Genomic DNA, 27,365 nt, shown 5'->3' with positions numbered 1-27,365 from the left:
CCCAAATCTGCCCCCAGACCCTCCCCATCCTGCAAGAAAACGTCCGATAAACTCGACCCGGTGCCAAAGGAGCACGAAGGGGAGAGGAAGACTCCGAGCCTTCAGCACGAGAGACCCCCAGAGACCCCTAAAAGGGACCCCCGGAGACTGCTGCGCATGCTCCAGCAGGAGGGGCTGGCTAATTATCATAATTATTATTTTTTTAATGAGTAGTCATTAATATGTGTTAATCTAGGAGCATCAAAATCAGCTGCTGGATGGACCCCGGGGTGCGCCCCGGCGGAGCGGAGACCCCCGGCGCCGTTTGCTCGCCTCTATCCCTTCCTATCCCATTTATAACAGGGTTAATTAACACCGGGGGGGGTTAATTAACACCTGGGGGGGTTAATTAGGGGGTGGGGGGGCTGACCTGGCGCTTGAGGCGGCGCTCCTTCTGCGCCCCGTAGTAGGTGAGGATCTTGAAGGCCGGGCACCAGCGCTTCAGCTCCATCTCCCAGTTGAGCATCACGCTGGTGGGCACGATGATGAGGTGGGGGCCCCAGCTGCCTGCGGGGGGGCGGCGTCAGAAAAAGAGGGGGGGGTTTGGGGGGATTTGGGGGATTTTGGGGGGTTTGGGGGGATTGGGGGGGATTTTGGGGGGTTTGGGGGAGAATTAGGGGGGATTTGGAGGGGTTTGGGGGGATTTGGAGGGATTTTGGGGGGTTTGGGGGAGAATTGGGGGGGAATTGCAGAGGTTTGGGGGATTTGGGGGGATTTTGGGGGATTTTGGGGGGGGTTGGGGGGTTCTGGGGGATTTGGAGGGGTTTGGGGGGGTTGGGGGAGAATTAGGGGGATTTGGAGGGTTTTGGAGGGGTTTGAGGGGTAATTTGGGGGGGTTTGGGGGGGTTGGGGAAGAATTGGGGGGGTTTGCAGGGGGTTTGGGGGGTTTTGGGGGGATTTTGGGGGGTTTGGGGGAGAATTGGGGGGATTTGGAGGGGGGTTTGGAGGGGTTTGGGGGGATTTGGAGGGGTTTTGGAGGGGTTTGGGGGGTAATTTGGGGGGGTTTGGGGGGGGTTGAGGGGGATTTGGAGGGGATTTGGGGGATTTGGGGAGGGGTTAGGGGGGATTCGGGGGGTTGGGGAAGAATTGGGGGGGATTTGGAGGGGTTTTGGAGGGGTTTGGGGGGTATTTGGGGGGGTTTGGGGGGTTTTGGGGAAGAATTGGGGGGGTTTGGGGGATTGGGGGAGGTTTGGAGGGGGTTTGGGGGGATTGGGGGAATTTGGGGGGTTTGGGGAGGGTTGGGGGGGATTGGGGGTGGTTTGGGGGGGTTAGGGGGGAGTTGGGGGGGTTTGGGGGGATTTGGGGGGGTTTGGGGGGGGTTGGGGGGGTTTGGGGAAGAATTAGAGGGGATTTGGGGGGATTTGGAGGGATTTTGGGGGGGTTGGGGAAGATTAGGGGGATTTGGAGGGGTTTTGGAGGGGTTTGGGGGGGCTTGGGGGGGATTGGGGAGAATTGGGGGGTAATTTGGGGGGGGGTTGGGGGGATTGGGGGAGGTTTAGGGGAGAATTGGGGGGGGTTGGGGGATTCGGGGGGTTGGGGAAGAATTAGGGGGGATTTGGAGGGGTTTTGGAGGGGTTTGGGGGGTAATTTGGGGGGTTTGGGGGGGTTGGGGAAGAACTGGGGGGGTTTGCAGGGGGTTTGGGGGGTTTTGGGGGGATTTTGGGGGGTTTGGGGGAGAATTGGGGGGATTTGGAGGGGGGTTTGGAGGGGTTTGGGGGGATTTGGAGGGGTTTTGGAGGGGTTTGGGGGTAATTTGGGGGGGTTTGGGGGGGGTTGAGGGGGATTTGGGGGGGATTTGGGGAGGGGTTAGGGGGGAATTGGGGGGGGTTTGGGGGGTTTTGGGGAAGAATTGGGGGGGTTTGGGGGGATTGGGGGAGGTTTGGAGGGGGATTGGGGGGAATTTGGGGGGGTTTGGGGAGGGTTGGGGGGGATTGGGGGTGGTTTGGGGGGGTTAGGGGGGAGTTGGGGGGAATTTGGGGGGGTTGGGGGAATTTGGAGGGGTTTGGGGGGGATTTGGGGAGGGTTGGGGGGGTTTGGGGGGAATTGGGGGGGGTTGGGGAAGAATTAGGGGGGATTTGGAGGAAGAATTGGGGGGGTTTGGGGGGATTTGGGGAGGGTTGGGGGAGAATTGGCAGGTTTGGGGGAATTTGGGGGGTTTAGGGTGCTCAAAGCGTACCCAGATGGACCCCGAAGACCCTACGAAGACCCCAGAGCACCCAAGGGTGCTCAAGATACACCGAGATAGGTCACTATGACCCTACTACGACCCTACAGCACCCAAGGGACCTCAGTGTACCCAGATGGACCCTACACAGACCCTACAGCACCCAAGGGTGCTCAAGGAGCACCTAGGTGGATCCTAAAGACCCAAAGAAGACCTCAAAGCACCCAAGGGTGCTCAAAGCCTACCTACATGGACCCCAAAGGACCCTACAAAGACTCCACAGCACCCAAGGGTGCTCAACGAGCACCTACATAGACCCTGAAGACCCTACAAAGATCCTAGAGCGCCCAAGGGTGCTCGAAGCCTACCCAGATGGACACCAAAGACCCTACAAAGACTGTACAGACTCCAAAGCACCCAAGGGTGCTCAACGAGCACCCACATAGACCCTGAAGACCCTACAAAGATCCTAGAGCGCCCAAGGGTGCTCAAAACATACCTAGATAAACCCCAAAGACTCTATGAAGCACCCAAGGGTGCTCAAAGCCTACCCAGATGGACCCCAAAGACCCTACAAAGACCGTTTGAAGACCCCAAAGCACCCAAGGGTGCTTGAAGCCTACCTAGATAGACCCCAAAGACCCTATGAAGACCCTAGAGCACCCAAGGGTGCTCAAAGTGTACCTCAACTGACCCTAGAACCCCACCAAAGCCCAACCCAACCTTGACCTACCTCAACGCAACCCCGCCAAATCCCCCAAACTCCCCCAAAACACCAACCTCGGAACCAGCCCCGGTGGGAGGTGTCCCCCCTGCACCCTTGGGTGCCCCTCACCCTTCTCGCAGGCCAGGTGGGCGAGCAGGGAGATGGTCTGGGTGGCTTTGGCCAACCCCAAGGGTGGCTCAAGGAGCACTGAGATGGGTTTTGAAGACCCTACAAAGACCCCAGAGCACCCAAGGGTGCTCAATGAGCACCTACATAGACCCTGAAGACCCTATGAAGACCCCACAGCACCCAAGGGTGCTCAAAGCCTACCTAGATGGACCCCAAAAGACCCTACGGAGATCCTAGAGCACCCAAGGGTGCTCAAAGTGTACCATGATGGACCCCAAAGACCCTACAAAGACCCTAGAGCACCCAAAGGTGCTCTAAAAGTACCGAGAAAGGTCCTGAAGACCTTCTGAAGACCCCAGAGCACCCAAGGGTGCTTGAAACCAACCTAGATAGACCGCAAAGCACCCAAGGGTGCTCAAAGTGTACCTCGATAAACACCAAAGACCCTACAAAGACCCTACGAAGATCCTAGAGCACCCAAGGGTGCTTAAGAAGCACCTAGATAGATTCTGAAGACCCTACAAGGATCCTAGAGCACCCAAGGGTGCTCGAAACATACCTAGATAGACCCCGAAGACCCAAGGGTGCTCAAGATGCAACTAGATGGGTCTTGAAGACCCTACGCAGACCCCAGAGCACCCAAGGGTGCTCAAAGCCTACCTAGATGGACCCCAAAGACCCTACAAAGACCCTATGAAGACCCTAGAGCACCCAAGGGTGCTCAAAGTGTACCTCAACAGACCCTAGAACCCCACCGAAGCCCAACCCAACCTTGACCTACCTCAACGCAACCACACCAAATCCCCCAAACTCCCCCAAAACACCAACCTCGGAACCAGCCCCGGTGGGAGGTGTCCCCCCTGCACCCTTGGGTGCCCCTCACCCTTCTCGCAGGCCAGGTGGGCGAGCAGGGAGATGGTCTGGGTGGCTTTGGCCAACCCCAAGGGTGGCTCAAGGAGCACTGAGATGGGTTTTGAAGACCCTACAAAGACCCCACAGCACCCAAGGGTGCTTGAATCCTACCTAGATAGACCCCAAAGACCCTACGAAGATCCTAGAGCACCCAAAGGTGCTCAAAGCCTACCTACATGGACCCCAAATGACCCTACGAAGACCCCAGAGCACCCAAGGGTGCTCAACAAGCACCCACATAGACCCTGAAGACCCTACAAAGACCCTAGAGCACCCAAGGGTGCTCAAAACATACCTAGATAGACCCCAAAGACTCTATGAAGCACCCAAGGGTGCTCAAAGCCTACCCAGATGGACCCCAAAGACCCTACAAAGACCGTTTGAAGACCCCAAAGCACCCAAGGGTGCTCAAAGCCTACCTAGATAGATGCCAAAGACCCTACAAAGACCCTACGAAGATCCTAGAGCACCCAAGGGTGCTCAAAGAGTACCAAGATGGACCCCAAAGACCCTACAAAGACCCTCCGAAGACCCTAGAGCACCCAAGGGTGCTCAAAGTGTAATGAGATGGACCCCAAAGACCCTATGAAGACCCCAGAGCACCCAAGGGTGCTCAAAGCCTACCAAGATAGACACCAAAGAGCCTATGAAGACTGTACAAAGACCCCAAAGCACCCAAGGGTGCTCAATGAGCACCTTGATAGACCCCAAACACCCTACAAAGACCCCCCGAAGACCCTAGAGCACCCAAGGGTGCTCAAAGTGTACCTCAACAGACCCTAGAACCCCACCAAAGCCCAACCCAACCTTGACCTACCTCAACGCAACCCCGCCAAATCCCCCAAACTCCCCCAAAACGCCCCGCCCCGGTGGGTAGGCGCCCCCCCTGCACCCTTGGGTGCCCCTCACCCTTCTCGCAGGCCAGGTGGGCGAGCAGGGAGATGGTCTGGATGGTCTTGCCCAGCCCCATCTCGTCGGCCAGGATGCCGTTGAGCTTCTTCTCGTACATGGTGACCAGCCAGTCCAGCCCGATGTGCTGGTACTCCCGCAGCGTCCCCCGCAGCAGGTGCGGGATGGGCGTCTTCACCTGTCCCAAAAACGGGTCAAAACGCCCCAAAACTGGGGCCCGGCTGCACCCACGGGTGCTGGGGGGGGAAAGGGGGGTGTGGGGGGGGCACCTGGGTGGTGGCCAAGGTGTAGCCCTTGGGCTGGAGGCTCTCGGCGGCGGCGGCGATGTCGGTGATCTCTTTTTTGGGGGCGGGGGGCGCCGGGGGGGCGGTGGGTGGGGGCCCCCCGGGGTGCTCCTGGGCGCCCGCGGCCGGGGAGGAGGCTTCGGGGGCCGGGGGGGGCTGGGGGGCTTCGGCCTCGTCGTCTTCTTCCTCTTCTTCCTCCTCTTCTTCCTCCTCCTCCTCGTCCTCCTCTTCCTCTTCGTCCTCCTCTTCGTCTTCTTCCTCCTCCTCCTCCTCTTCCTCGTCGCTGTCGGCCGCCGGGGAATCTGCGGGGGGTGGGGGGGGGCACCCATGGGTGCCTACAGCACCTCTAGGGGGCCCTACAACACCTATAGGGGATCCTATAGCACCTATGGGGGCCCTACAACACCTATAGGGGATCCTATAGCACCTATAAGGGGCAATCTGGGACCCTAGGACCTCCCTATGGCACCCATGGGTGGCCCTATTGTGCCCATATAGGACCAGAGCGGACCCTATGGCACCCAAGGGTGGCCTTATGGGGTCCATACAGAGTAAAAGCAGGCCCTGTGGCACCCAGGGTTGGCCCTATAGCACCCAAGGGTGGCGCTGTGGTGGCCACACAGCACCAGAAAAGACCCTACGGCACCCAAGGGTGGCCCTAGAGCACCCAAGGGTGTCCCTATGGTGCCCATACAGGACCAGAGTAGACCCTAGAGCACCCAGGGGTGGCCCTATGGTGGCCATAGGGCACCAAAAAAGACCCCACAGCGCCTAAAGGTGGCCCTATGGTGTCCATATGGCACCAGGGAAGACCCTATGGCACCCAAGGGTGGCCCTATTGCTCCCATATGGTACTAAACAGGACCCTACAGCACCTAGGGGTGACCCCATGGTGGCCATATAGGACCAGAAAAGACCCCATGGCACCCAAGGGTGGCCCTCCAGCACATAATGGTCACCCTCCAGCACCCAAGGGTGGCCCTATGGTGGCCATAGAGTACCAGAAAAGACCCTACAGCACCTAGGGGTGACCCCATGGTGGCCATACAGCACCAAAAAAGACCCTATGGCACCCAAGGGTGGCCCTATGGTGGCCATAGAGTACCAGAAAAAAACCTATGGCACCCAAGGGTGGCCCTCCAGCACCTAATGGTGGCCCTCCAGCACCCAAGGGTGGCCCTATGGTGGCCAGATGGGACCAGAAAAGACCCCATGGCACCCAAGGGTGGCCCTCCAGCACCCAAGGGTGGCCCTGTGGTGTCCATATAGGACCAGAAAAGACCCTACGGCACCCAAGGGTGGCCCTATAGCACCTAATGGTGGCTCTCCGGCACCCAAGGGTGGCCCTCCAGCACCCAAGGCACCCTCCAGCACCCAAGGCACCCCCCCAGCACCCAGGGGTGCCCCTACCCGAGCGGGTGCTGCTGGCGCCCCGCGGGGAGTCGCAGTCGGAGTCGGCGAAGGCGCCGGCGTACTGCTGCAGCAGCTCCTCCATCGGCAGCGCGCCTGCGGGGACACGCGTGGCACACGGTCCCCTCTGTGTCCCCTCCGTGTCCCCATGTCCCTTCCGTGTCCCCAAGGGTCCCCTCCGTGTCCCCAAGGGGCCCTTCAGTGTCCCCATGTCCCCTCCGTGTCCCCATGTCCCCCCCACGTCCCCCTGTCCCTTCTCACGTCCCCCTGTCCTGTGTCCCCGTGTCCCTACACGTCCCCGTGTCCCTCCTCGTGTCCCCAGCCGTGTCCCCATGTCCCCACACGTCCTTTCTCATGTCCCCATGTGTGTCCCCAGGTCCTTGTGTCCCTTCTCATGTCCCCACCCGTGTCCCCATGAACCCCACATGTCCCCATGCCCCTCCTGTCCCCCCCCGTGTCCCCATGTCCCTTTTCATGTCCCCACAGGTGTCCCTATGTCCCTTCTCATGTCCCCATGTGTCCCCCACGTGTCCCCATGTGTGTCCCTATCCCCCCTACATGTCCCCATGTCCCTTCTGTCCCCCCCCACATGTCCCCATGCCCCTTCTCATGTCCCCACAGGTGTCCCTATGTCCCTCCTGTCCCCCCTACATGTCCCCATGTCCCTTCTCCTGTCCCTACCCGTGTCCCCATGTCCCCACAGGTGTCCCCATGTCCCTCCTTGTCCCCCCCCATGTCCCCGTCCCTTCTCCTGTCCCCACATGTCCCCATCCCCCTCCCATGTCCCCTCTGTCCCCCCCCCATGTCCCCATGTCCCTTCTCCTGTCCCCACAGGTGTCCCTATGTCCCTTTTCATGTCCCCACGTGTGTCCCCATGCCCCCCACATGTCCCCATGTCCCTCCTGTCCCCCCATGTGTCCCTGTCCCCACATGTCCCCATGTCCCTTCTCATGTCCCCAAGTGTCCCCATGTCCCTCCTGTCCCCCCCATGTGTCCCCATATCCCTTCTCATGTCCCCACAGGTGTCCCTATGTCCCTTCTGTCCCCCCCATGTGTCCCCATGTCCCTTTTCCTGTCCCTACCCGTGTCCCCATGACCCCACAGGTGTCCCCATGTCCCTCCTGTCCCCCCCATGTGTCCCCATGTCCCCCCCACATTGTCCCCATGTCCATTCTCATGTCCCCATGTGTCCCCATGTCCCCCCCACGTGTCCCCATCCCCCCCCCACATATCCCCACGCCCCTCCTGTCCCCCCCCCATGTCCCCCTGTCCCCCCACCATGTCCCCGTGTCCCCAGGCCCCGCTGGCCACTCCCCGTGGCCGTGGAGCCGTGGCCGTGCCGCGGGGCCATGGGCGCTCGCTGTGCGCACCGGCTACCAAACCCGAGCCCGGGGGGGGCGGGCGGGGGTCTGTGAAGGTGCGGGGGGCACCCAAGGGTGCTGGGGGGGGGCCCTGGGGGCACCCAAGGGTGCTGCTGCTCCTACCCTCGCGGGCCAGGTCGTCCAGCTCCTGCTGGTGGTCCACGTCGCCCTCCAGCCGCTCCTGCGCCGCGATCGTCTCCTCCTCGTCCTCGCCTACGGGTTGGGGGGGGGGGAAAAAAACCCAAAAAGTGGGGTCCTGACCCCAAAAAGTAAGACCCCGAGGCCAAAAGAAGGGCCCGGACTGCAAAAAAATCACTCGCCGACACCAAAAAATGAGCTCCTGAGCCCAAAAACGAGTTACTGACGCCAAAAAATGAGTTCCCGACCCCAAAAACGAGCTCCTGAGCCCAAAAAACGACCTCCTGAGCCCCAAAAAACAAGTTCCTGACCCCAAAAAACAAGTTCCTGACCCCAAAAACGAGCTCCTGAGCCCAAAAAAACAAGCTCCTGACCCCAAAAAATGAGTTCCTGACTCCAAAAAACGAGTTCCTGACCCCAAAAACGAGCTCCTGACCCCAAAAACGAGCTCCTGACCCCAAAAAACGAGCTCCTGAGCCCAAAAAACGAGCTCCTGAGCCCAAAAAACGAGCTCCTGACCCAAAAAACGAGCTCCTGACCCAAAAAACGAGCTCCTGACCCAAAAAACGAGCTCCTGACCCCCAAAAAACGAGCTCCTGACCCCAAAAAATAAGTTCCTGACCCCAAAAACGAGTTTCTGTCCCCAAAAAGGAGTTCCTGACCCCCAAATCAGGCACCAGATCCCAAAACCAGGTCCCAATCCCCCCAAACAAGATGTCAGACCCCAAAAACCTGGCCCCAGACCCCCAAAACCTGGCCCCAGACCCCAAAAACCAGGCCCCATAGCCCCCAATCAACCCCCAGGCTCCTCATAATAATGTCAGACCCCAAAAACGAGGCCTCAGACCCCCAAAACCAGGCCCCAGACCCCAAAGAACAGGGCCCAGACCCCTCATAATGTGTCAGATCCCAAAAAGTAGATCCCAGACCCCAAAAACCAGGTCACGGACCCCAAAAAGTAGATCCCAAACCCCAAAATCAACCCCCAGCCTTCTCATAACAGATGTCAGACCCCAAAAAGAGGCCACAGACCCCAAAAACCAGGCCCCAGTCCCTTCATAGTATGTCAAGACCCCAAAAAGTAGGTCCTAGACCCCAAAAAAGAGGCCCCAGACCCCAAAAGAGAGGCCCCATAGCCCCCCAATCAACCTCCAGCCCCCTCATAATAATGTCAGACCCCAAAAACGAGGCCCCAGACCCCCAATACCAGACCCCAGACCCCAAAAACGAGGCCCCAGACCCCTCATAATATGTCAGACCCCAAAAGAGAAGCCCCAGACCCCAAAAACCAGGTCATGGACCCCAAAAACGAGCCCCCAGCACCCAAAAACGAGGCCCCGGACCCCAAAAACGAGCTCCCAGACCCCAAAAACCACGGCCCGGACCCCTCATAACAGATGTCAGACCCAAAAAGAGCCCCCAGACCCCAAAAGAGAACCCCCAGACCCCAAAAACCAGGCCCCGGACCCCTCATAATATGTCAGACCCCAAAAAATAGGTCTCGGACCCCAAAAAGTAGATCCCAAACCCCAAAATCAACCCCCAGCTTTCTCATAATAGATGTCAGACCCCAAAAGAGAAGCCCCAGACCCCAAAAACCAGGTCATGGACCCCAAAAAGAGGCCCCAGACCCCAAAAAGTAGACCCCAGACCCCCCAAATCATACCCTAGCCTCCTCAGAATAGATGTCAGACCCCAAAGAAAAGGCCCCAGACCCCAAAAACGAGGCCTCAGACCCCAAAAAAGAGCCCCCAGACCCCTCATAGTATGTCAGACCCCAAAAAGTAGGTCCTAGACCCCAAAAACAAAGCCCCAGACCCCAAAAAACAGGTCACGGACCCCAAAAACCAGGTCCCAGACCCCCAAAAAGAGGCCCCAGGCCCCCCAAATCAACCCCCAGCTCCCTCGTAACAGATGTCAGACCCCAAAAAGAGGCCCCAGACCCCAAAAATGAGGCCTCAAACCCCAAAAAAGAGCCCCCAGACCCCTCATAGTATGTCAGACCCCAAAAAGTAGGTCCTAGACCCCAAAAACAAAGCCCCAGACCCCAAAAAACAGGTCACGGACCCCAAAAACCAGGTCCCAGACCCCCAGAAAGAGGCCCCAGGCCCCCCAAATCAGCCCCCAGCTCCCTCGTAACAGATGTCAGACCCCAAAAAGAGGCCCCAGACCCCAAAAATGAGGCCTCAGACCCCAAAAACGAGCCCCCAGACCCCTCATAATATGTCAGACCCCAAAAAGTAGGTCCTAGACCCCAAAAACGAAGCCCCAGACCCCAAAAAACAGGTCACGGACCCCAAAAACCAAGTCACAGACCACAAAAAAGAGGCCCCAGACCCCAAAAGAGAGCCCCCGGACCCCAAAAATGAGGCCCCAGACCCCAAAAGAGAGCCCCAGCCCCCAAAAACGCGCCCCCTGACCCCAAAAACCAGCCCCCCGACCCCAAACCCCCCCCTCACCCTCCTCATCCTCGGCGGCGAACTCCTCGTCGTCCTCGCGGGGCTCCCAGGGCCGCTTGTCCCTGCGCAGCAGCGCCTGGAAGGGGGGGGGGGACACGAGGTGACGAGGGGCTTGGGGACATTTTGGGGGGGTTTGGGGACACGGGGGGGGGTTTTGGGGACAATTTGGGGGGTTTTGGGGTCACCTTTGGGGGCAGGGAGCGCAGCAGCTCCCCGAGGGGCTGCTCCCCCTCGCGCTTGAGCAGCTCCAGCTCGCGGCGCCGCGCCAGCGTGGCCTCGTCGTCCGACGGCTCCTGCGGCTCCACGGCCCCGTCTGGAGGGGGGGGCAGCACCCTTGGGTGGCGCCCGGCACCCTTGGGTGGGAGCTGGGACCCTTGGGTGGGAGCTGGGACCCGTGGGGGGTGCTTGGGAGACACCCCCGGGCAGCAGGATGGGGGGTGGGGTGGTGCTCGCGGTGCCCCTGGGACCTGGCCCAGCACCCTTGGGTGCCCCCCGTCTGTCTGTCCCCATCCCCAGCACCCTTGGGTGCTCCTCGTCCCCGTTTCTCCTCCGTATTCCCCATCCCCAGCACCCTTGGGTGCCCCTGGTCCCGATTTGTCCCCATTCTCTACACCCTTGGGTGCCCCTTGTCCCTATTTCTCCCCTATAGCCCCATCCCCAGCACCCTTGGGTGCCCCTCGCCCCCATTCCTCCCCCATATCCCCATTCTCAGCACCCTCGGGTGCCCCTTGTACGCATTTTTCCCCATCCCCAGCACCCTTGGGTGCTCCTTGCCCTCCCTTGTCCCCGTTAGTCCCCATTGTTAGCACCCATGGGTGCCCCACGTCCCTGTTTCTCCCCCATATCCCCATCCCCAGCACCCTTGGGTGCTCCTTGTCCCCATTTGTCCCCATCCCCAGCACCCTTGGGTGCCCCTCATCCCCATGTCTCCCCCATATCCCCACCCTCAGCACCCTTGGGTGCTCCTGGTCCCAATTTGTCCCCATTTGTCCCCATTCTCTACACCCCTGGGTGCCCCTTTTCCCAATTTCTCCCCATCCCAGCACCCTTGGGTGCCCCTGCTCCCAATTTGTCCCCATTTCTCCCTGTCCTCAGCACCCTTGGGTGCCCCTTATCCCTGTTTCTCCCCCATAGCCCTATTATCAGCACCCCTGGGTGCCCCCCGGCCCTATTTCTCCTTATTAGTCCCCATCCCCAGCACCCATGGGTGCCCCTCACCCCCATTTCTCCTGCATATCTCCATCCTCAGCACCCTTGGGTGCCCTTCACCCTCCTTTTCTCCCCACCCCAGCACCCATGGGTGCCCCTCACCTCCCATATGTCCCCCCCAGCACCCCAGGGTGCCCCCCACGCCCCCATATCCCCACTTCCAGCACCCTTGGGTGCCCCTCACCCTCCCATATTCCCATCCTCAGCACCCTTGGGTGCCCCTTTTCCCAATTTCTCCCCCCCCCAGCACCCCAGGGTGCCCCCTACCCCCCCATATCCCCACCCCAGCACCCCAGGGTGCCCCTCACCCCCCCATATCCCCACCCCCCCCACCCCAATGTGCCCCCTGTCCCAATTTTTCCCCATTCCTCCCCCCCCCAGCACCCCAGGGTGCCCCCTACCCCCCCATATCCCCCCCCAGCACCCCAGGGTGCCCCCTACCCCCCCATATCCCCACCCCAGCACCCCAGGGTGCCCCTCACCCCCCCATATCCCCACCCCCCCCACCCCAGGGTGCCCCCTGTCCCCATTTTCCCCCATTCCTCCCCCTCCCACCGCCCCAGGGCGCCCCTCACCCCCCTTCCCAGCACCCACCCTCGTCCTCCTCGCGGGCGGCGGGGGCGGGGCGGTGCCGGGGGGCACCCGTGGGTGCTCGGGGGGCGTTGAGGCTGCGGCTGAGCAGGTCGGAGTACTTCTCGGTCTGCCCCACGATGAAGTCCAGCTGCAGGTCCAGCGCCTTCTTGCGCTTCTCCTCCAGCCGCGACTGCTGCTTGAACTGCACCACCTGCCGCACCCAAGGGTGCTGTCAGAGCGCCCGGCCCACACCAGGGAGCCCGGCGGGACGCCCAGCGGGCACCCAACGGCAACGCGAGGGCCACCAAGGGCCGACAAGGGCACCCAAGAGGCACGCAAGGGTCACCAAGGGCACCCAAGAGGCACCCGAGGGCCACCAAGGGCACCCAAGAGGCACCCAAGGGCCACCAAGGGCACCCAAGGGCCCCCAACAGGCACCCAAGGGCCACCAAGGGCACCCAAGAGGCACCCAAGGGCCACCAAGGGCACCCAGTGTCAACTCAATGGGCACCCAAGGGCCACCAAGGGCACCCAACAGGCACCCAAGGGCCATCAAGGGCACCCAAGGGCCCCCAACAGGCACCCAAGGGCCACCAAGGGCACCCAAGAGGCACCCAAGGGCCACCCAGGGCACCCAATGTCAACTCAATGGGCACCCAAGGGGCACCAAGGGCACCCAACAGCCACCAGGAGCACCCAATGGCCATCAAGGGCACCCAACATCAACCCAAGGGCCACCAGGAGCACCCAATGGCCACCAAGGGCACCCAAGAGGCACCCAAGGCCACCCAAGGGCACCCAACAGGCACCAAAGGGCCACCAAGGGCACCCAACAGGCACCAAAGGGCCACCAAGGGCACCCAACAGGCACCCAGGGCACCCAATGTCAACTCAATGGCCACCCAAGGGGCACCAAGGCCACCCAAGGGCACCCAACAGGCACCCAATGGCCATCAAGGGCACCCAATGGCCACCCAATGGCAACCCAAGGGCCACCAAGGGCACCCAAGAGGCACCCAATGGCCACCAGGAGCACCCAACGTCAACCCAAGGGCCACCCAATGGCCACTGGGGGCACCCAATGGGCACCGGGGGCACCCAACGGCATCCCAAGGGCCACCAAGGGCACCCAATGGCCACCCAATGGCCACCCAAGGGCCACCAAGGGCACTCAATGGCCACTGGGGCACCCAACGGGCACCCAAGGGCCACCAGGAACACCCAAGGGCCACTGTGGCCAACCACCACCGCTTGGTGGCCAGGCCAGTTGGGCGCGGGGCGAACCAGAAGATGGTGGCCACCGAGATGGTTTGGTAGCCCACTAGGGGGTGGTGGCCACCCAGAAAAGTTCCTGGCCCCTCAAAAGCCTCGATGGCCCAAAACGGGGTTGGGGACACGGTGCCGAGCACCCACGGGTGCCCAGAGCGTGGTGGCCACCTCGAGGACGTTGGTAGCCCACAGGTGCTCGGGGAGGTGCCGCCGAGCCCCGGTGGGCACCCTCTGGCTGTGGGTGGCCACCAGGGCGAGAAGGACACCCAGGAGGTCCCCCGAGAGTTGGTAGCCACTCGGTAGCCACCTGGTAGCCACCCAGAGGCGCTTGGTAGCCACGCACCTTCTCCACGTTGCTCCAGAACTGCTTGACCTCCTTGGCGATGGCGGCGGCCACGCGGCGCAGCTTGGCCTGCTCCTCCCTCTTGGCCCGCTCCTCCTTCTGCCGCTGCTCCTCGTGGTGCCTCATCACCATCCGCACCACCTGCGGGGGCACCCATGGGTGGGGGGAGCCCCACACGGGCACCCCCGGGACACCCGAAGCCACCCCAGGAGCGCGCGACCTCGGGGAGCCCAAGGGTGCGGCCCCAAAGGACTCCTAGATGGCACCAGAGCTCGCCGGGAAGTGTTATAGGGCTGAAATGACCCCAAATGTCCCCAAAACCCCTCCCAGATGCCACCAGAGGGGCTCCAGTGGCCGTTATAGGGTTAATCTACCCCAAAACCCCTCCTAGATGCCCCCAGAGCTCCTCCGCCAACCCTTATAGGGCTGCCCTAACCCCAAATATTCCCCTAATCCCCTCCTAGATGCCACCATGGCTTCCTCACCAACCCTTATAGGGCCAAATCCAACCCCAAATGACCCCAAAAACCCTCCTAGACATCCCCAGAGCTTCTTTAGTGGCCATTATAGGATTGAACCAACCCCAAATGTTCCCAAAATCCCTCCTAGATGCCCCCAGACCTTCCCCAGTGGCCATTACAGGGTTCAACCAACCCCAAAACCCCTCCTAGATGCCCCCAGAGCTTCTCCACCAACCCTTATAGGGCCAAATCCAACCCCAAATGACCCTAAAATCCCTCCTAGATGCCCCAGACCTTCTCCAGTGACCATTATATGGAATAACCAACCCCAAACCCCCTCCTAGATGTCCCCAGAACTCCTCCACCAACCCTTATAGGGCCAACCCAACCCCAAATGACCCCCAAACCCCTCCTAGACATCCCCAGAGCTTTTTCAGTGGCCATTATAGGATTGAACCAACCCCAAATGACCCCAAACCCCCCCCTAGACGCCCCCAGACCTTCTCCACCAACCCTTACAGTGAACAACTCACCCCCAACCCCCTCCCAGCTTCTCTCCCAACCCTTATAGGGCCAAATCCAACCCCAAATGACCCCAAAACCCCTCTTAGATGCCTCCAAACCTTCTCCAGTGGCCATTATAGGGAATTATCCACCCCAAATGACCCTAAAAACCTTCTTAGATGCCTCCAGACCTTCTCCATCAACCTTTACAGGGCCAAATCCAACCCCAAATGACCCTAAAATCCCTCCTAGATGCCCCATACCTTCCCCAGTGACCATTATAGGGAATAATCAACCCCAAAACCCCTCCTAGACGCCCCCAGAGCTTCCCCCCCAACCCTTATAGGGCCAAATCCAACCCCAAATGACCCTAAAATTCCTCCTAGATGCCCCAGACCTTCTCCAGTGACCATTATAGGGAATAATCAACCCCAAAACCCCTCTTAGATGCCCCAAGAGCTTCTCCACCAACCCTCACAGTGAACAATTCACCCCCAACCCCCTCCCAGCTTCCCCCCCAACCCTTATAGGGCCAAACCCAACCCCAAATGACCCCAAACCCCCTCCTAGACGCCCCCAGACCTTCTCCACCAACCCTTATAGGGCCAAACCCAACCCCAAATGACCCCAAACCCCCTCCTAGACGCCCCCAGACCTTCTCCACCAACCCTTATAGGGCCAACCCAACCCCAAATAACCCCAAACCCCCTCCTAGACGCCCCCAGACCTTCTCCACCAACCCTTATAGGGCCAAACCCAACCCCAAATGACCCCAAACCCCCTCCCAGACGCCCCCAGACCTTCTCCACCAACCCTTATAGGGCCAAACCCAACCCCAAATGACCCCAAACCCCCTCCTAGACGCCCCCAGACCTTCTCCACCAACCCTTATAGGGCCAACCCAACCCCAAATGACCCCAAACCCCCTCCTAGACGCCCCCAGACCTTCTCCACCAACCCTCAGAGTGAACAATTCACCCCCAACCCCCTCCCAGCTTCCCCCCCATCCCTTCTAGAACCGCCCCAACCCCCCAACGACCCCCAAACCCCCCCCGGTTATAGGGTCGGGACGCACCTTGCGGGCCACGCCGCGCTTCCAGCGGCGCTCCTGGGCGAAGTCCGCGGCCAGCCACTGCATCTCCTCGCAGAGGTAGTCCCAGTGCACCTTCGGGCGCGCCGGTTCGGGCACCTTGGGCAGGCGCCGCAGCGACCAGAAGCCCTCGCGCTTCATCTCGGCCACGCGGTGCTCCACCTCCGCCTCCTGCGCGGCCCCAAAGTCACGGCCCCCATCCCAAAAGCACCCCGAAAAAGCCCAAAGGCTCCCCGGGCAGCACAAAGGCTCCCCGGGCAGCACAAAGGCTCCTCAAAGCACTTCCAAACCGCAAAAAGAACACTCTGTGCGCCCAAAAACTCCCCAAAACCACCCGAAATCCCTCAAGAAATCCCCTAAATATCGCCAAGCTACCCCAAAGCCTCCCAAAAATTCCCCTGAACCACACTAAATCCCTCAAGAAATCCCCTAAATATCCCCAAGCCACCCCAAAGTCACCCTGTATGCACCCAAAACGACCCTAAATCCCTCAAAAATAGCCCTACATACTCCCAAAGCCACCCCAAATCCTCCCCAAACCCCGCCAAATCCTCCCAATTCCTCCAAAGCCACCCCAAATCCTCCCCAAACCACCCCAAATCCTCCCCAAACCCCGCCAAATCCTCCCAATTCCTCCCCAAACGACCCCAAATCCTCCCCAAACCCCGCCAAATCCTCCCAATTCCTCCCCAAACGACCCCAAATCCTCCCCAAACCCCACCAAATCCTCCCAATTCCTCCAAAGCCACCCCAAATCCTCCCCAAACCACCCCAAATCCTCCCCAAACCCCGCCAAATCCTCCCAATTCCTCCCCAAACGACCCCAAATCCTCCCCAAACCCCGCCAAATCCTCCCAATTCCTCCAAAGCCACCCCAAATCCTCCCCAAACCCACTCTATATGCCCCCAAAACTACCCTACATCCCTCAAAAATCCCCCTAAATACCCCAAAGCCACCCTAGCTCCCTCAAAAATTCCCCTAAATACCCCAAAGCCACCCCAAATCCTCAAAACATCCCTCTAAATGCCTCCAAAGCCACCCTGAAGCACTCCAAAATCCCCCTAAATACCCCCAAAGCCACCCCAAATCCTCCCCAAACCCCATCAATTCCTCCCCAAACCCCACCAATTCCTCCAAAGCCACCCCAAAACCTCCAAAAACCCACTCTATATGCATCCAAAACTACCCTAAATCCCTCAAAAATCCCCCTAAGTACCCCAAAGCCACCCCAAAGCCTCCCCAAACACCACTAATTCCTCCCCAAACCACCCCAAATCCTCCAAAACCACCCCAAATCCTCCCCAAACCACCCCAAATTCTCCCAAAGCCCACTCTATATGCACTCAAAACCACCCTAAAACCCTCAAAAATCCCCCTAAATACCCCAAAGCCACCCCAAATCCTCAAAAAAAGTCTTTATGCCCCCCAAAACCACCCTAAAGCACCCCAAAGCCACCCTAACTCCCTCAAAATTTCCCCTAAATACCCCAAAGCCACCCCAAATCCTCAAAAAATCACTCTAAATGCCCCCCAAACCACCCTAAAACCCTCAAAAATCCCCCTAAGTACCCCAAAGCCACCCCAAATCCTCCCCAAACCCCACCAATTCCTCCCCAAGCCCACTCTATATGCTTTCAAAACCACCCAAAATCCCTCAAAAATCTCCCTAAATACCCCCAAGCCACCCCAAAGCCACCCCAAAACATCCCCAAACCCACTCTATATGCCTCCAAAACCACCTTAAATCCCTCAAATATTCCCCTAAATATCCCTAAGCCAACCCAAATCCTCCAAAGCCACCCCAAACCCTCAAAAAATCCCTCTAAATACCTCTAAAACCACCTCAAAGCACCCCAAAACCACCCTAAATCCTTCAAAAATCTCCCTAAACACCCCCAAGCCACCCCAAATCCTCCCCAAACTACCCCAAATCCTCCAAAGCCACCTTAAAACATCCCCAAACCCACTCTATATGCCCCCAAAACCACCCTAAATCCCTCCAAACCCCCCGAAGTGCCCCCAAAGCCCACCCCAAATCCTCCCAGAACCCCCCCAAATCAACCCCAAAGCCCCCCCAAGTGCCCCTAAAGCCCCCCCATGCCCTGCTGATTTCCTGTTGCTCCCAATTCTCCCCTAAATTCCCCCAAAACGAGGCCCATGTAGGGCCAGACCTCCTCTGAGCCCTACTACAGGGCTGAGCAACCCCACTTACCACCCCAAACCCCCTACACTTACCCCAAATCCCCCATTTTTCCCCCAAAACCAGACCCAGGTTGGAGCAGAGATTCTCAGCTGGCTGCTATGAGCTTGAGCCAACCCCAAAACCCCCTAAATCCCCCCCAAAATTCCCCCCAAACCCCCTAAATCCCGCAAAACCCCCCTAAATCCCCCCCCCAAACCCCCTAAATCCCCCAAAACTCCCCCCAAACCCCTGAAAAAAATCTATAGGGCTTTCTATAGGGTCCCACCAGCCCCATTTATCGCTCAAAACCCCCTAAAAGCCCCCCAAAAGCCCCCCTTTGTCACCCTGATCCCCCCCCAACCGACCCCTACTAGAGCAGAGATTCTCGGCTGTCTATTATAAGGTTGAGCCTGCCCCAAAACCCCAGAATCCACCCCAAAACCCCCAGAATCCACCCCAAAACCCCCAGAGTCCACCCCAAAACCCCCGGAACCGACCCCCAAACCTCCCAGAATCGACCCCAAAATCCCAGAATCAACCCCAAAACCTCCAGAATCCACCCCAAACCCCCCAGAACCGACCCCAAAATCCCAAAATCGATCCCAAAACCCCCAGAATCCATCCCCAAACCCCCAGAACCGACCCCAAAATCCCGGGATCGGCCCCAAACCCTACGGAATTTCCCCAAGACCCCCAGGAATCGACCCCAAAATCCCAGAATCGATCCCAAAACCCCAGAATCCATCCCAAAACCCCCAGAACCGACCCCAAAATCCCAGGATCAACCCCCAAATCCCCGGAACTGACCCCAAACCCCCCAGAACTGACCCCAAACCCCCTGGAACCGACCCCAAACCCCATGGAACTGACCCCAAACCCCCCGGAATCGACCCCAAAACCCCTGGAATTGACCCCAAAATCCCAGAATCGACCCCAAACCCCCCGGAACTGACCCCAAAATTCCAGAATCGATCCCAAAACCCCCAGAATCCATCCCAAAACCCCCGGAACCGACCCCAAACCCTCCGGAATTTCCCCAAGACCCCCAGGAATCGACCCCAAAATCCCAGAATCGATCCCAAAACCACAGAATCCATCCCAAAACCCCCGGAACCAACCCCAAAATCCCCAGAATCGACCCCAAATCCCCTGGGATCGACCCCAAACCCCCAGAATCGGCCCCAAACCCCCCGGAACCGACCCCAAAGCCCCCAGAATTGACCCCAAAACCCCTGGAATCGACACCAAAATTCTGGAATCGACCCCAAATCCCCCGGGATCGGCCCCAAAACCCCCAGGATCGACCCGAAACCCCCTGGAATTGACCCCAAAACCCCGGAATCGACCCCAAAAAGGCATCGCTCACATGCTTGGCCTGCTCGGCGATCTCGGCGTGGGTCTTGTCCCAGAGGCTGGGGGGCTCGGGGGGGCCGGGGGGGCCATCGGGCCGGGAGGGGGCGGCGGGGGAGGACGCGGGGGGCGAGACGCTGCCGGGGGAGCCCGAGGAGGCGGGGGACACCGGGTTGCTGCCCGTCATTCTGCCTGCGGGGAGCTGCGGGACACGGGGGGGGTCAGGGGGGGCTCCCAGGGGGATTTTGGGGAGGTTTGGGGGGAGATGGGAGGGGATCTGGGGGGTTTAGGTGGGATTTGGGGGGGTTACGGGGCGCTGGGGGAGGTTTGGAGGGGTTACGGGGGGGGTTATGGGGGTTTGGGGGGGACGAGGGGGATTTGGGGGAGATTTGGAGGGGTTACGGGGGGGGTTATGGGGGTTTGGGGGGGATGGGGGGGATTTGGGGGAGATTTGGAGGGGTTACAGGGGGGGTTATGGGGGTTTGGGGGGGTTGGGGTGGGATTTTGGGGAGATTTGGGGGGTGTCAAGTGGTGTTTGGGGGAGATTTGGGGGGGATATGAGGGGTTTGGGGGAGTTATGGGGGTTTGGGAGGGATCAGGTGGGATTTGGGGGAGATTGGGGGGAGCTATGGGGGTTTTGGGGAGATTTGGGGGGAGTAATGGGGGTTTGGAGGAATCAGGTGGGATTTGGGGGGAGTTATGGGGGTCTGGGGTGCATCAGGTGAGATTTTGGGGCGATTTGGGGGGCAATAGAGCGATTAGATGGGATTTGGGGGGGGCTATAAGGGGATTAGATGGGATTAAGTGGGATTTGGGGGGGCCTATGGGGGACATGGGGGGAGTTATGGGGATTTGGGGGGATCAGGTGGGATTTTTGGGGGATTTAGGGCAGATCGGGTGGGATTTTGGGGAGATTTCGGGGGATATAGGGCGATTAGATGGGATTTGGGGGGGCTATAGGGGGATTAGGTGGGATTTGGGGGGGCTATGGGGGGATTAGGTGGGATTAAGTGGGATTTGGGGAGCCTGTGGGGGACATGGGGGGAGTTATGGGGGTTTGGGGCGGATCGGGTGGGATTTGGGGGCGATTTGGGGAGCTATAGGGCAATTAGATGGGATTTGGGGGGGCTATAGGGGGATTAGGTGGGATTTGGGGGGGCTATGGGGGAGATTTGGGAGGATTAAGTGGGATTTGGAGGGAGTTATGGGGGTTTGGGGAGGATCAGGTGGGATTTGGGGGGGCTAATGGAGGGATTAGGTGGGATTAAGTGGGATTTGGGGGGGGCTGTGGGGGACATGGGGGGAGTTATGGGGATTTGGGGGGGGTTCAGGTGGGATTTTGGGGAGATCTGGGGGGGCTATGGGGATTTGGGGGGAATTATGGGGAGATTTAGGGGGGTATGGGGAGATTAGGTGGGATCTGGGGGGGGTTATGGAGGACATGGGGGGAGTTACAGGGATTTGAGGGGGATCAGGTGGGATTTTGGAGGGATTTGGGGGGAATCGGGTGGGATTTCAGGGAGATTTGGGGGGGCTATGGGGGGTTTGGGGGGAGTTATAGGGGTCTGGGGGGCATCAGGTAGGATTTGGGAGAGATTTGAGGGGCTATAGGGTGATTAGATGGGATTTGGGGGGACTATAGGGGGATTAGGTGGGATTTGGGGGAGCTACGGGGGGATTAGGTGGGATTAAGTGGGATTTGGGGGGGCCTACGGGGACATGGGGGGGGCTATGGGGGTTTGGGGGGAGTTATGGGGAGATTTGGGGGGGCTATGGGGGGATTAGGTGGGATTAAGTGGGATTTGGGGGGGCTGTGGGGGCTCTGGGTGAGGTTTGGGGGACCCAGATGACTCCTGGGGAGCTTATGGGGGGTGCAGATGAGAGCTGGGGGGGCTCTGGGGGGGCTTAAATGAGTCTTAAGGGGTCTGTAGGGCACAGAGAGGAGATTTGGGGGGGCTTTGGGGGTTCTGGGTTGGGTTTGGGGGGGCTTTGAGGGCTGGACGTGAGATTCGGGGGGGCTTAAAGGCGTATTAGGGGATCTACAGGGTATGCAGATGAGTTTGGGGGGTCACACACGAGTCTGGGGGGGGCTACGAGGGGTATGGGTGAGGTTTTGGGGGGCTACGAGGCGTTTGGGTGAGATTTGGGGGGCTTTGGATGAGGTTTGGGGAGGCTACACGGGTCATGGCTGAGATTTGGGGGGGCTATGAGGGGTTTGGGTGAGGTTTGGGGGCTTTGGGTGATGTTTGGGGGGGCTACAAGGGTCATGAGTAAGATGTGGGGGGGCTTTGTGGGGTTTGGGTGAGATTTGGGGGGCCTTTTTGGGGTTTGGGCAGGATTTGGGGGAACTTGGGTGAGATTTGGGGGACTTCGGGTGAGGTTTGGGGGGGCTTTGAGGGGTTTGGGTGAGATTTGGGGGGGCTTTGAGGGGTTTGGGTGAGATTTGGGGGGGCTTTGAGGGGTCTGGGTGAGATTTGGGGGGGCTTTGTGGAGTGTGGGTGAGATTTGGGGGGACTACGAAGAGTTTGGGTGAGATTTGGGGGACTTCAGGTGAGGTATGGGGGGGCTTTGTGGGGTTTGGGTGAGATTTCGGGGGGCTGTGAGGGGTTTAGGGGGGCTACAAGGGGTCTGGGTGAGATTTGGGGGGGCTACAGGGGTCATGGGTGAGATTTGGGGGGGCTTTGAGGGGTTTGAGTGAGGTTTGGGGGGGGCTACGAGCAGTTTGGGGGGGCTTTGGGTGAAGTTTGGGGGGCTACAAGGCAACTGGGTAAGATTTGGGGGGGCTACAGGGGTCATGGGTGAGATCTGGGGGGGCTTTGAGGGGTTTGGGTGAGATTTGGGGGGGCTTTGTGGGGTTTGGGTGAGATTTGGGGGTTTTGGGTGAGGTTTGGGGGGGCTACGCAGGTCATGGGTGAGGTTTGGGGGGGGTTTTGAGGCGTTTTGGTGAGATCTGGGGGGGCTACGAGCAGTTTGGGGGGGCTTTGGGTGAGGTTTGGGGGGGCTTTAAGGGATCTGGGTGAGATCTGGGGGGGCTACGAGCAGTTTGGGGGGGCTACCAGAATTTTGGGTGAGATTTGGGAGGCTTTGGGTGAGGTCTGGGGGGGCTTTGAGGGGTCTGGGTGAGATTTGGGGGCGCTAGGAGCAGTTTGGGTGAGCTTTGGGGGCTTTGGGGCTCCCGAATCAACCGGGGGGAGGCCGTGGGTGCGATTTGGGGCCCCCTCACCCAATTTGGGGTCCGTACCCGATCTCGGGGGTCTCGCACTCACCTCGGGGCGCAGCGGCGGGTGCTGGGGGGGGGCCCCGGGGGGGCCCGCGGGCCCCAGGGGCTGCTGAGAGGAAGGGGCCTCATCCTGCTCCGGCGGCCGCCGGGAGGAGCCGTCCAGCTCCTGGGCGCCCTGGCGGCCCAGCCTGCGCTCCGCCGAGCCGCCTGGGGGGGTGGGGGGGGACATTTAGGGTCGCCCCCCGATTTTAGGGGTCGCCCCCCGCCTTTAGGGGTCGCCCAGCACCCTTGGGTGCCCCCCCCGGGGGAGCTGAGCACCCACCTGTGTGCGCTGGGCCCTCCTCGTCCTCCTCACACTCCACTTCCACGGTGTCGGCGGGGGGCGCTCCTGGGGGGGGGGGAGGCCGAAATTGGGGGTTTTGGCCCCAAAATGCGGCGTTTTGGGGACTTATTACCTCGAAGCGGGGCATGTTTAGCTCACAGCGGGACCCTGTTGTCCCATATCGGGCCCTTTTTACCCCAAAACGGCCTTATGAACTCATATCAGGACCCCACTATCGCTTATCGCGACCCCGTTGTCCCACATTGGGCCCTTTTTACCCCAAAACAACCCTTTTACCTCATACTGGGACCCCGTTACCTCACACCGGCCCCATTATCCCACAGCAGGATCCCCTTATGCCATATTAGTCTATTTTTACCCCAAAACGGCCTTGTTACCTCGTGTCAGAACCCCATTATTGCTTATCGCGACCCCATTGTCCCATATTGGGCCCTTTTACCCCAAAACGGCCCTTTTACCTCATATTGGGACCCCGTTATCCCGTATCAGGATCCCCTTATCCCATATTCGGCTCTTTTTACCCCAAAACACCCCCATTACCTCCTAGCAGGACCCCATTACTTCACACCAACCCCAATAACCCCTATCTGGACCCCATTGTCCCACACTGTCCCCTTTTTACCCCAAAACAGCCCTTTTACCTCATATCAGGACCCCATTACCTCACACCGGCCCTGTTATCTCATACCTGGACCCCGTTGTCCCATATTGGGCCCCTTTTACCCCAAAACAGCCCCCTTACCTCCCCCCAATCCCCTTATTCCCCACCAGGACCCCATTACCTGACGCTGACCCTATTATCCCCTATTAGCGTCCCTTTACCTCATATGGAGACCCCATCACCTCAGATTTGCACTTTTTTACCCCAAAACGGCCCTGTTATCGCCCGCAGGGACCCCTTTACCCCAAACCAACCCCACCACCTCACCCCAGGACCCCATTACCTTTTTTTGGGGACCCCCTCACCTCATTTTGGGACCCTTTTACCTCATATCAGGACCCCATCACCTCACTTCAAGCCCCCTTTACCCCAAACCCGCCCCATTACCCCACACCGGGACCCCCTCACCTCATTTTGGGACCCTTTTACCCCATTTTGGGACCCCCCACCTCATTTCAGGACCCTTTTACCTCACAACAGGACTCTCTTAACTCATTTTAGGACCCCTCACCTCACACCAGGACCCTTTTACTTTATTATGGGACCCTTTTACCTCACACCGGGACCCCCCGACCTCCTTTTGGGACCCTTTTAACTCTCTTTAGGACCCCCTCACCTCATTTAAGGACCCCTTTACCTCATTTTGGGACCCTTTTACCTCATTTAACCCCCCCTCACCTCACACCGGGACCCTTTACCTTATTTTGGGACCTTTTTACCTCATTTAAGGACCCCTCACCTCAAACCGGGGCACTTTTACCTCAATTTGCGGCCCTTTTACCTCACATAAGGATCCCTCACCTCACAGCGGGACCCCTTTACCTTATTTCGGGACATTTTACTTCATTTAAAGACCCCTCACTTCAAACCGGGGCACTTTTACCTCATTTCAGCATCTTTTTACTTCATTTAAGGACCCCTCACCTCACACCAGGGCCCTTTTACCTCATTTTGGGACCCTTTTACTTCATTTAAGGACTCTTCACCTCACATTGGGACTCCTTCACCTTATTTTGGGACCCCTCACCTCAAACCGGGGCACTTTTACCTCATTTTGGGATCTTTTTACCTCATTTGAGGACCCCTCACCTCACACCGGGGCACTTTTACCTCATTTTGGGACAGTTTTCTTCATTTAAAGACCCCTCACCTCAACCCGGGGCCCTTTTACCTCATTTTGGGGCCCTTTTACCTCACGTAAGGACCTCTCACCTCACGAAAGGACCCCTTTACCTCAATTCGGGACATTTTACTTCATTTAAAGACCCCTCGCCTCACACCAGGGCCCTTTTACCTCATTTGAGGACCCCTCACCTCAAACTGGGGCACTTTTACCTCATTTCGGGGCCCTTTTACCTCATTTAAGGACTCTTCACCTCACACCAGGACTACTTTACCTCATTTTGGGACCCCTCACCTCAAACCGGGGCACTTTTACCTCACGTAAGGACCCCTCACCTCAAACCGGGACCCCTTTACCTCATTTCGGGACATTTTACTTCATTTAAAGACCCCTCACCTCAAACCGAGGCACTTTTACCTCACGTAAGGACTCCTCACCTCATTTTGGGACATTTTGCTTCATTTAAAGACCCCTCACCTCACACCGGGACCCCTTTATCTCATTTTATTTCATTTGAGGACCCCTCACCTCAAACCGGGGCACTTTTACCTCATTTTGGGACCTTTTTACTTCATTTAAAGACCCCTCACCTCACACCGGGGCACTTTTACCTCATTTTCAGGCCCTTTTACCTCACACCAAGACTCCTTTACCGCATTTTGGGACCCCTCACCTCAAACCGGGGCACTTTTATCTCATTTTGGGACCTTTTTACTTCATTTAAAGACCTCTCACCTCACACCGGGACCCCTTTACCTCATTTCGGGACATTTTACTTCATTTAAAGACCCCTCGCCTCACACCGGGGCACTTTTACCTCATTCCGGGACCCTTCCACCTCTTTTAACCCCCCTTTACCTCATTTTGGGACCCTTCCACCTCATTTTGCGACCCTTCCCCCCCACACACCCCGCGTTTCCCCCTTTAACCCCCGATTTCCCCCTTTAACCCCCAATTTCCCTATTTAACCCCCAATTTCCCTCACACCGCGTCCCGTTCCCCCCCCCTCACCTCAGCGCGGCCCCGTCCCCTGCCGGCCGCTTCCCGCCCTTTGCCCGGGGAGGCGGGAAGGGACCGGGGGGGGGGGGGAGGGGGCGGGGCCGCCGGTACCGGAGGAAGGAGAAGGGGGAAAGGGGGGAGGGGGGGGGGCGCCGCCATCTTACCTGGGCGGGCGGGGAGAGGGGGGGGAGCCGCGGTGCCACACGCTGAGGGGGGGGGAGGGGGGTGGGGGCGTCGGGACGGGGAGGAGGAGGGGGAGGGGGGAGGCTCCTCCCGCTCCGCCGCCGCCGCCGCCGGGCTCGGCCTCAGCCCCGCCGCGGATCCGCCGCCATCCGCCGCAAAATGGCGGCCGGCTCCCGCCCCGCCGCTCTGCCTCCCTCCCTCCCCCCGGCCCCCCACCCCCCCCCCCACACCCACCGCCTCCCTCCCCTCCCCTCCCTCTGCCCGCCGCCGGCCTCCGGCCCCGCGCCCGCCCCCGCCGCCGCCGCCGCCGCCGCCTCCCGGGCTCCCCCCCCCCCCCCCCTCCCCGTTCGAGGGGCTCACGGGAAATGGAGTCCGCGGCGCCCGAGCCAGCGGCAAAATGGCGGCGGCCGCCGCCGCCGCGCCGCGCTCCCGCGAGAAGGGGGCGGGGCCCGGAGGGTCTCGCGAGAGTTGGCGGCGGGGGTGGGAGAGGGGGAAGGGGAAAGGGGGGGGGAGGGGGGAGGTCTCGCGAGGCTTGGGGAGCGCGGGAGGCGGGGGGAAGATGGCGGGAGGCGCGTGGCGCGCGGGAACGCCCCCCCTGGTGGGCGGCGCCTGCGCGGGAGGTGAGGGAGGGTCTCGCGAGAAGAGGGAGCGGGGGGTGATGGGAAATGGAGTCCGGATTGGGGGGAGGGGGACTACGGGTGGGACGTGGGGAGCGGCCCCGGGGCATGATGGGACGGCGGCCATGTTGGGGCAGGGCAAGAGGCTGAGGAGGGGGCCGCCATGTTGGGGCAGGCCTGGGGGATCGTGGGAAGGCGGCCATCTTGGGTATGGGCGAGAGGCTCGTGGGGTGGCAGCCATCTTGGGTCAGCCCCAGGGGCTCGTGGGAAGGCGGCCATGTTAGGTTTGGGCAAGAGGCTCCTGGGGTGGCAGCCATGTTGGGTCAGCCCCAAGGGGTCATGGGATGGCGGCCATGTTGGATGAGGGCAAGAGGCTAATGGGATGGCAGCCACCTTGGGTCAGGCCTGGAGGATCATGGGAAGGCAGCCATATTGGATGAGGGCAAGAGGCTCATGGGATGGCGGCCATGTTGGGTGTGCCCCAGGGACTGATGGGAAGGCAGCCATATTGGATTAGGGCAGCAGGCTCATTGGGCAGTGGCCATGTTGGGTCAACACCAGGGGCTGATGGGATGGCAGCCATATTTGATATGGGCAAGAGGCTCATGGGATGGCAGCCATGTTGGGTCAGCCCCAGAGGCTCATGGGATGGCAGCCATATTTAGTATGGGCTAGAGGCTCATGGGATGGCAGCCATGTTGGGTCAGCCCCAGAGGCTCATGGGAT

The 27,365-nt window shown here is 59.7% G+C and overlaps 1 protein-coding gene and 1 long non-coding RNA gene across 7 annotated transcripts; both read right to left on the bottom strand.

The window, feature by feature from the left end:
- Window positions 1-373: 373 nt before the first annotated feature.
- Window positions 374-23,701, bottom strand: LOC311429179 (helicase SRCAP-like). 2 transcript variants are annotated; one of them, XM_084540306.1, is made up of 13 exons: window positions 23,036-23,700; window positions 22,760-22,920; window positions 19,510-19,695; window positions 15,946-16,131; window positions 13,906-14,046; window positions 12,315-12,504; window positions 10,697-10,824; window positions 10,512-10,587; window positions 8,038-8,127; window positions 6,554-6,649; window positions 5,129-5,445; window positions 4,860-5,037; window positions 374-546 (listed from the first exon to the last, which is right to left on the bottom strand). In XM_084540306.1, the coding sequence occupies exons 1-13, from the start codon at window positions 23,181-23,183 to the stop codon at window positions 389-391; spliced, it is 2,055 nt and encodes a 684-aa protein (XP_084396432.1). In that variant the 5' UTR covers window positions 23,184-23,700; the 3' UTR covers window positions 374-388. The 2 variants fall into 2 exon arrangements, with proteins under 2 accessions (XP_084396432.1, XP_084396433.1); XM_084540307.1 differs by having other exon boundaries at window positions 406-542; window positions 23,036-23,701.
- A 422-nt stretch (window positions 23,702-24,123) lies between these two features.
- LOC311429173 lies at window positions 24,124-25,738 on the bottom strand. 5 transcript variants are annotated; one of them, XR_014688124.1, is made up of 3 exons: window positions 24,787-25,738; window positions 24,409-24,600; window positions 24,124-24,242 (listed from the first exon to the last, which is right to left on the bottom strand). It is a non-coding gene; the product is annotated as an uncharacterized lncRNA (long non-coding RNA). The 5 variants fall into 5 exon arrangements; XR_014688125.1 differs by having other exon boundaries at window positions 24,124-24,477; window positions 24,663-24,827; window positions 24,889-25,738; XR_014688127.1 differs by having other exon boundaries at window positions 24,124-24,600; window positions 24,787-25,196; window positions 25,237-25,738.
- Window positions 25,739-27,365: the final 1,627 nt, after the last annotated feature.

The sequence above is a fragment of the Aythya ferina genome, assembly GCF_964211825.1.
Source record: "Aythya ferina genome assembly, contig: HAP1_SCAFFOLD_397, whole genome shotgun sequence".
NCBI classification, from domain to species: domain Eukaryota; kingdom Metazoa; phylum Chordata; class Aves; order Anseriformes; family Anatidae; genus Aythya; species Aythya ferina.
This window is presented reverse-complemented; position numbering and strand designations above follow the sequence as displayed.

Excerpts from the sequence above, each read along its gene's own strand:
- LOC311429179 (XM_084540306.1), bottom strand. The coding sequence starts at position 23,183 with ATGCCCCGCTTCGAGGTAATAAGTCCCCAAAACGCCGCATTTTGGGGC. Across the intron at positions 5,446-6,553 it reads CGCCAGCAGCACCCGCTCGG|ATTCCCCGGCGGCCGACAGC; the intron begins GTAGGGGCACCC and ends CACCCCCCGCAG. Across the intron at positions 5,038-5,128 it reads ACACCTTGGCCACCACCCAG|GTGAAGACGCCCATCCCGCA; the intron begins GTGCCCCCCCCA and ends TTTTTGGGACAG.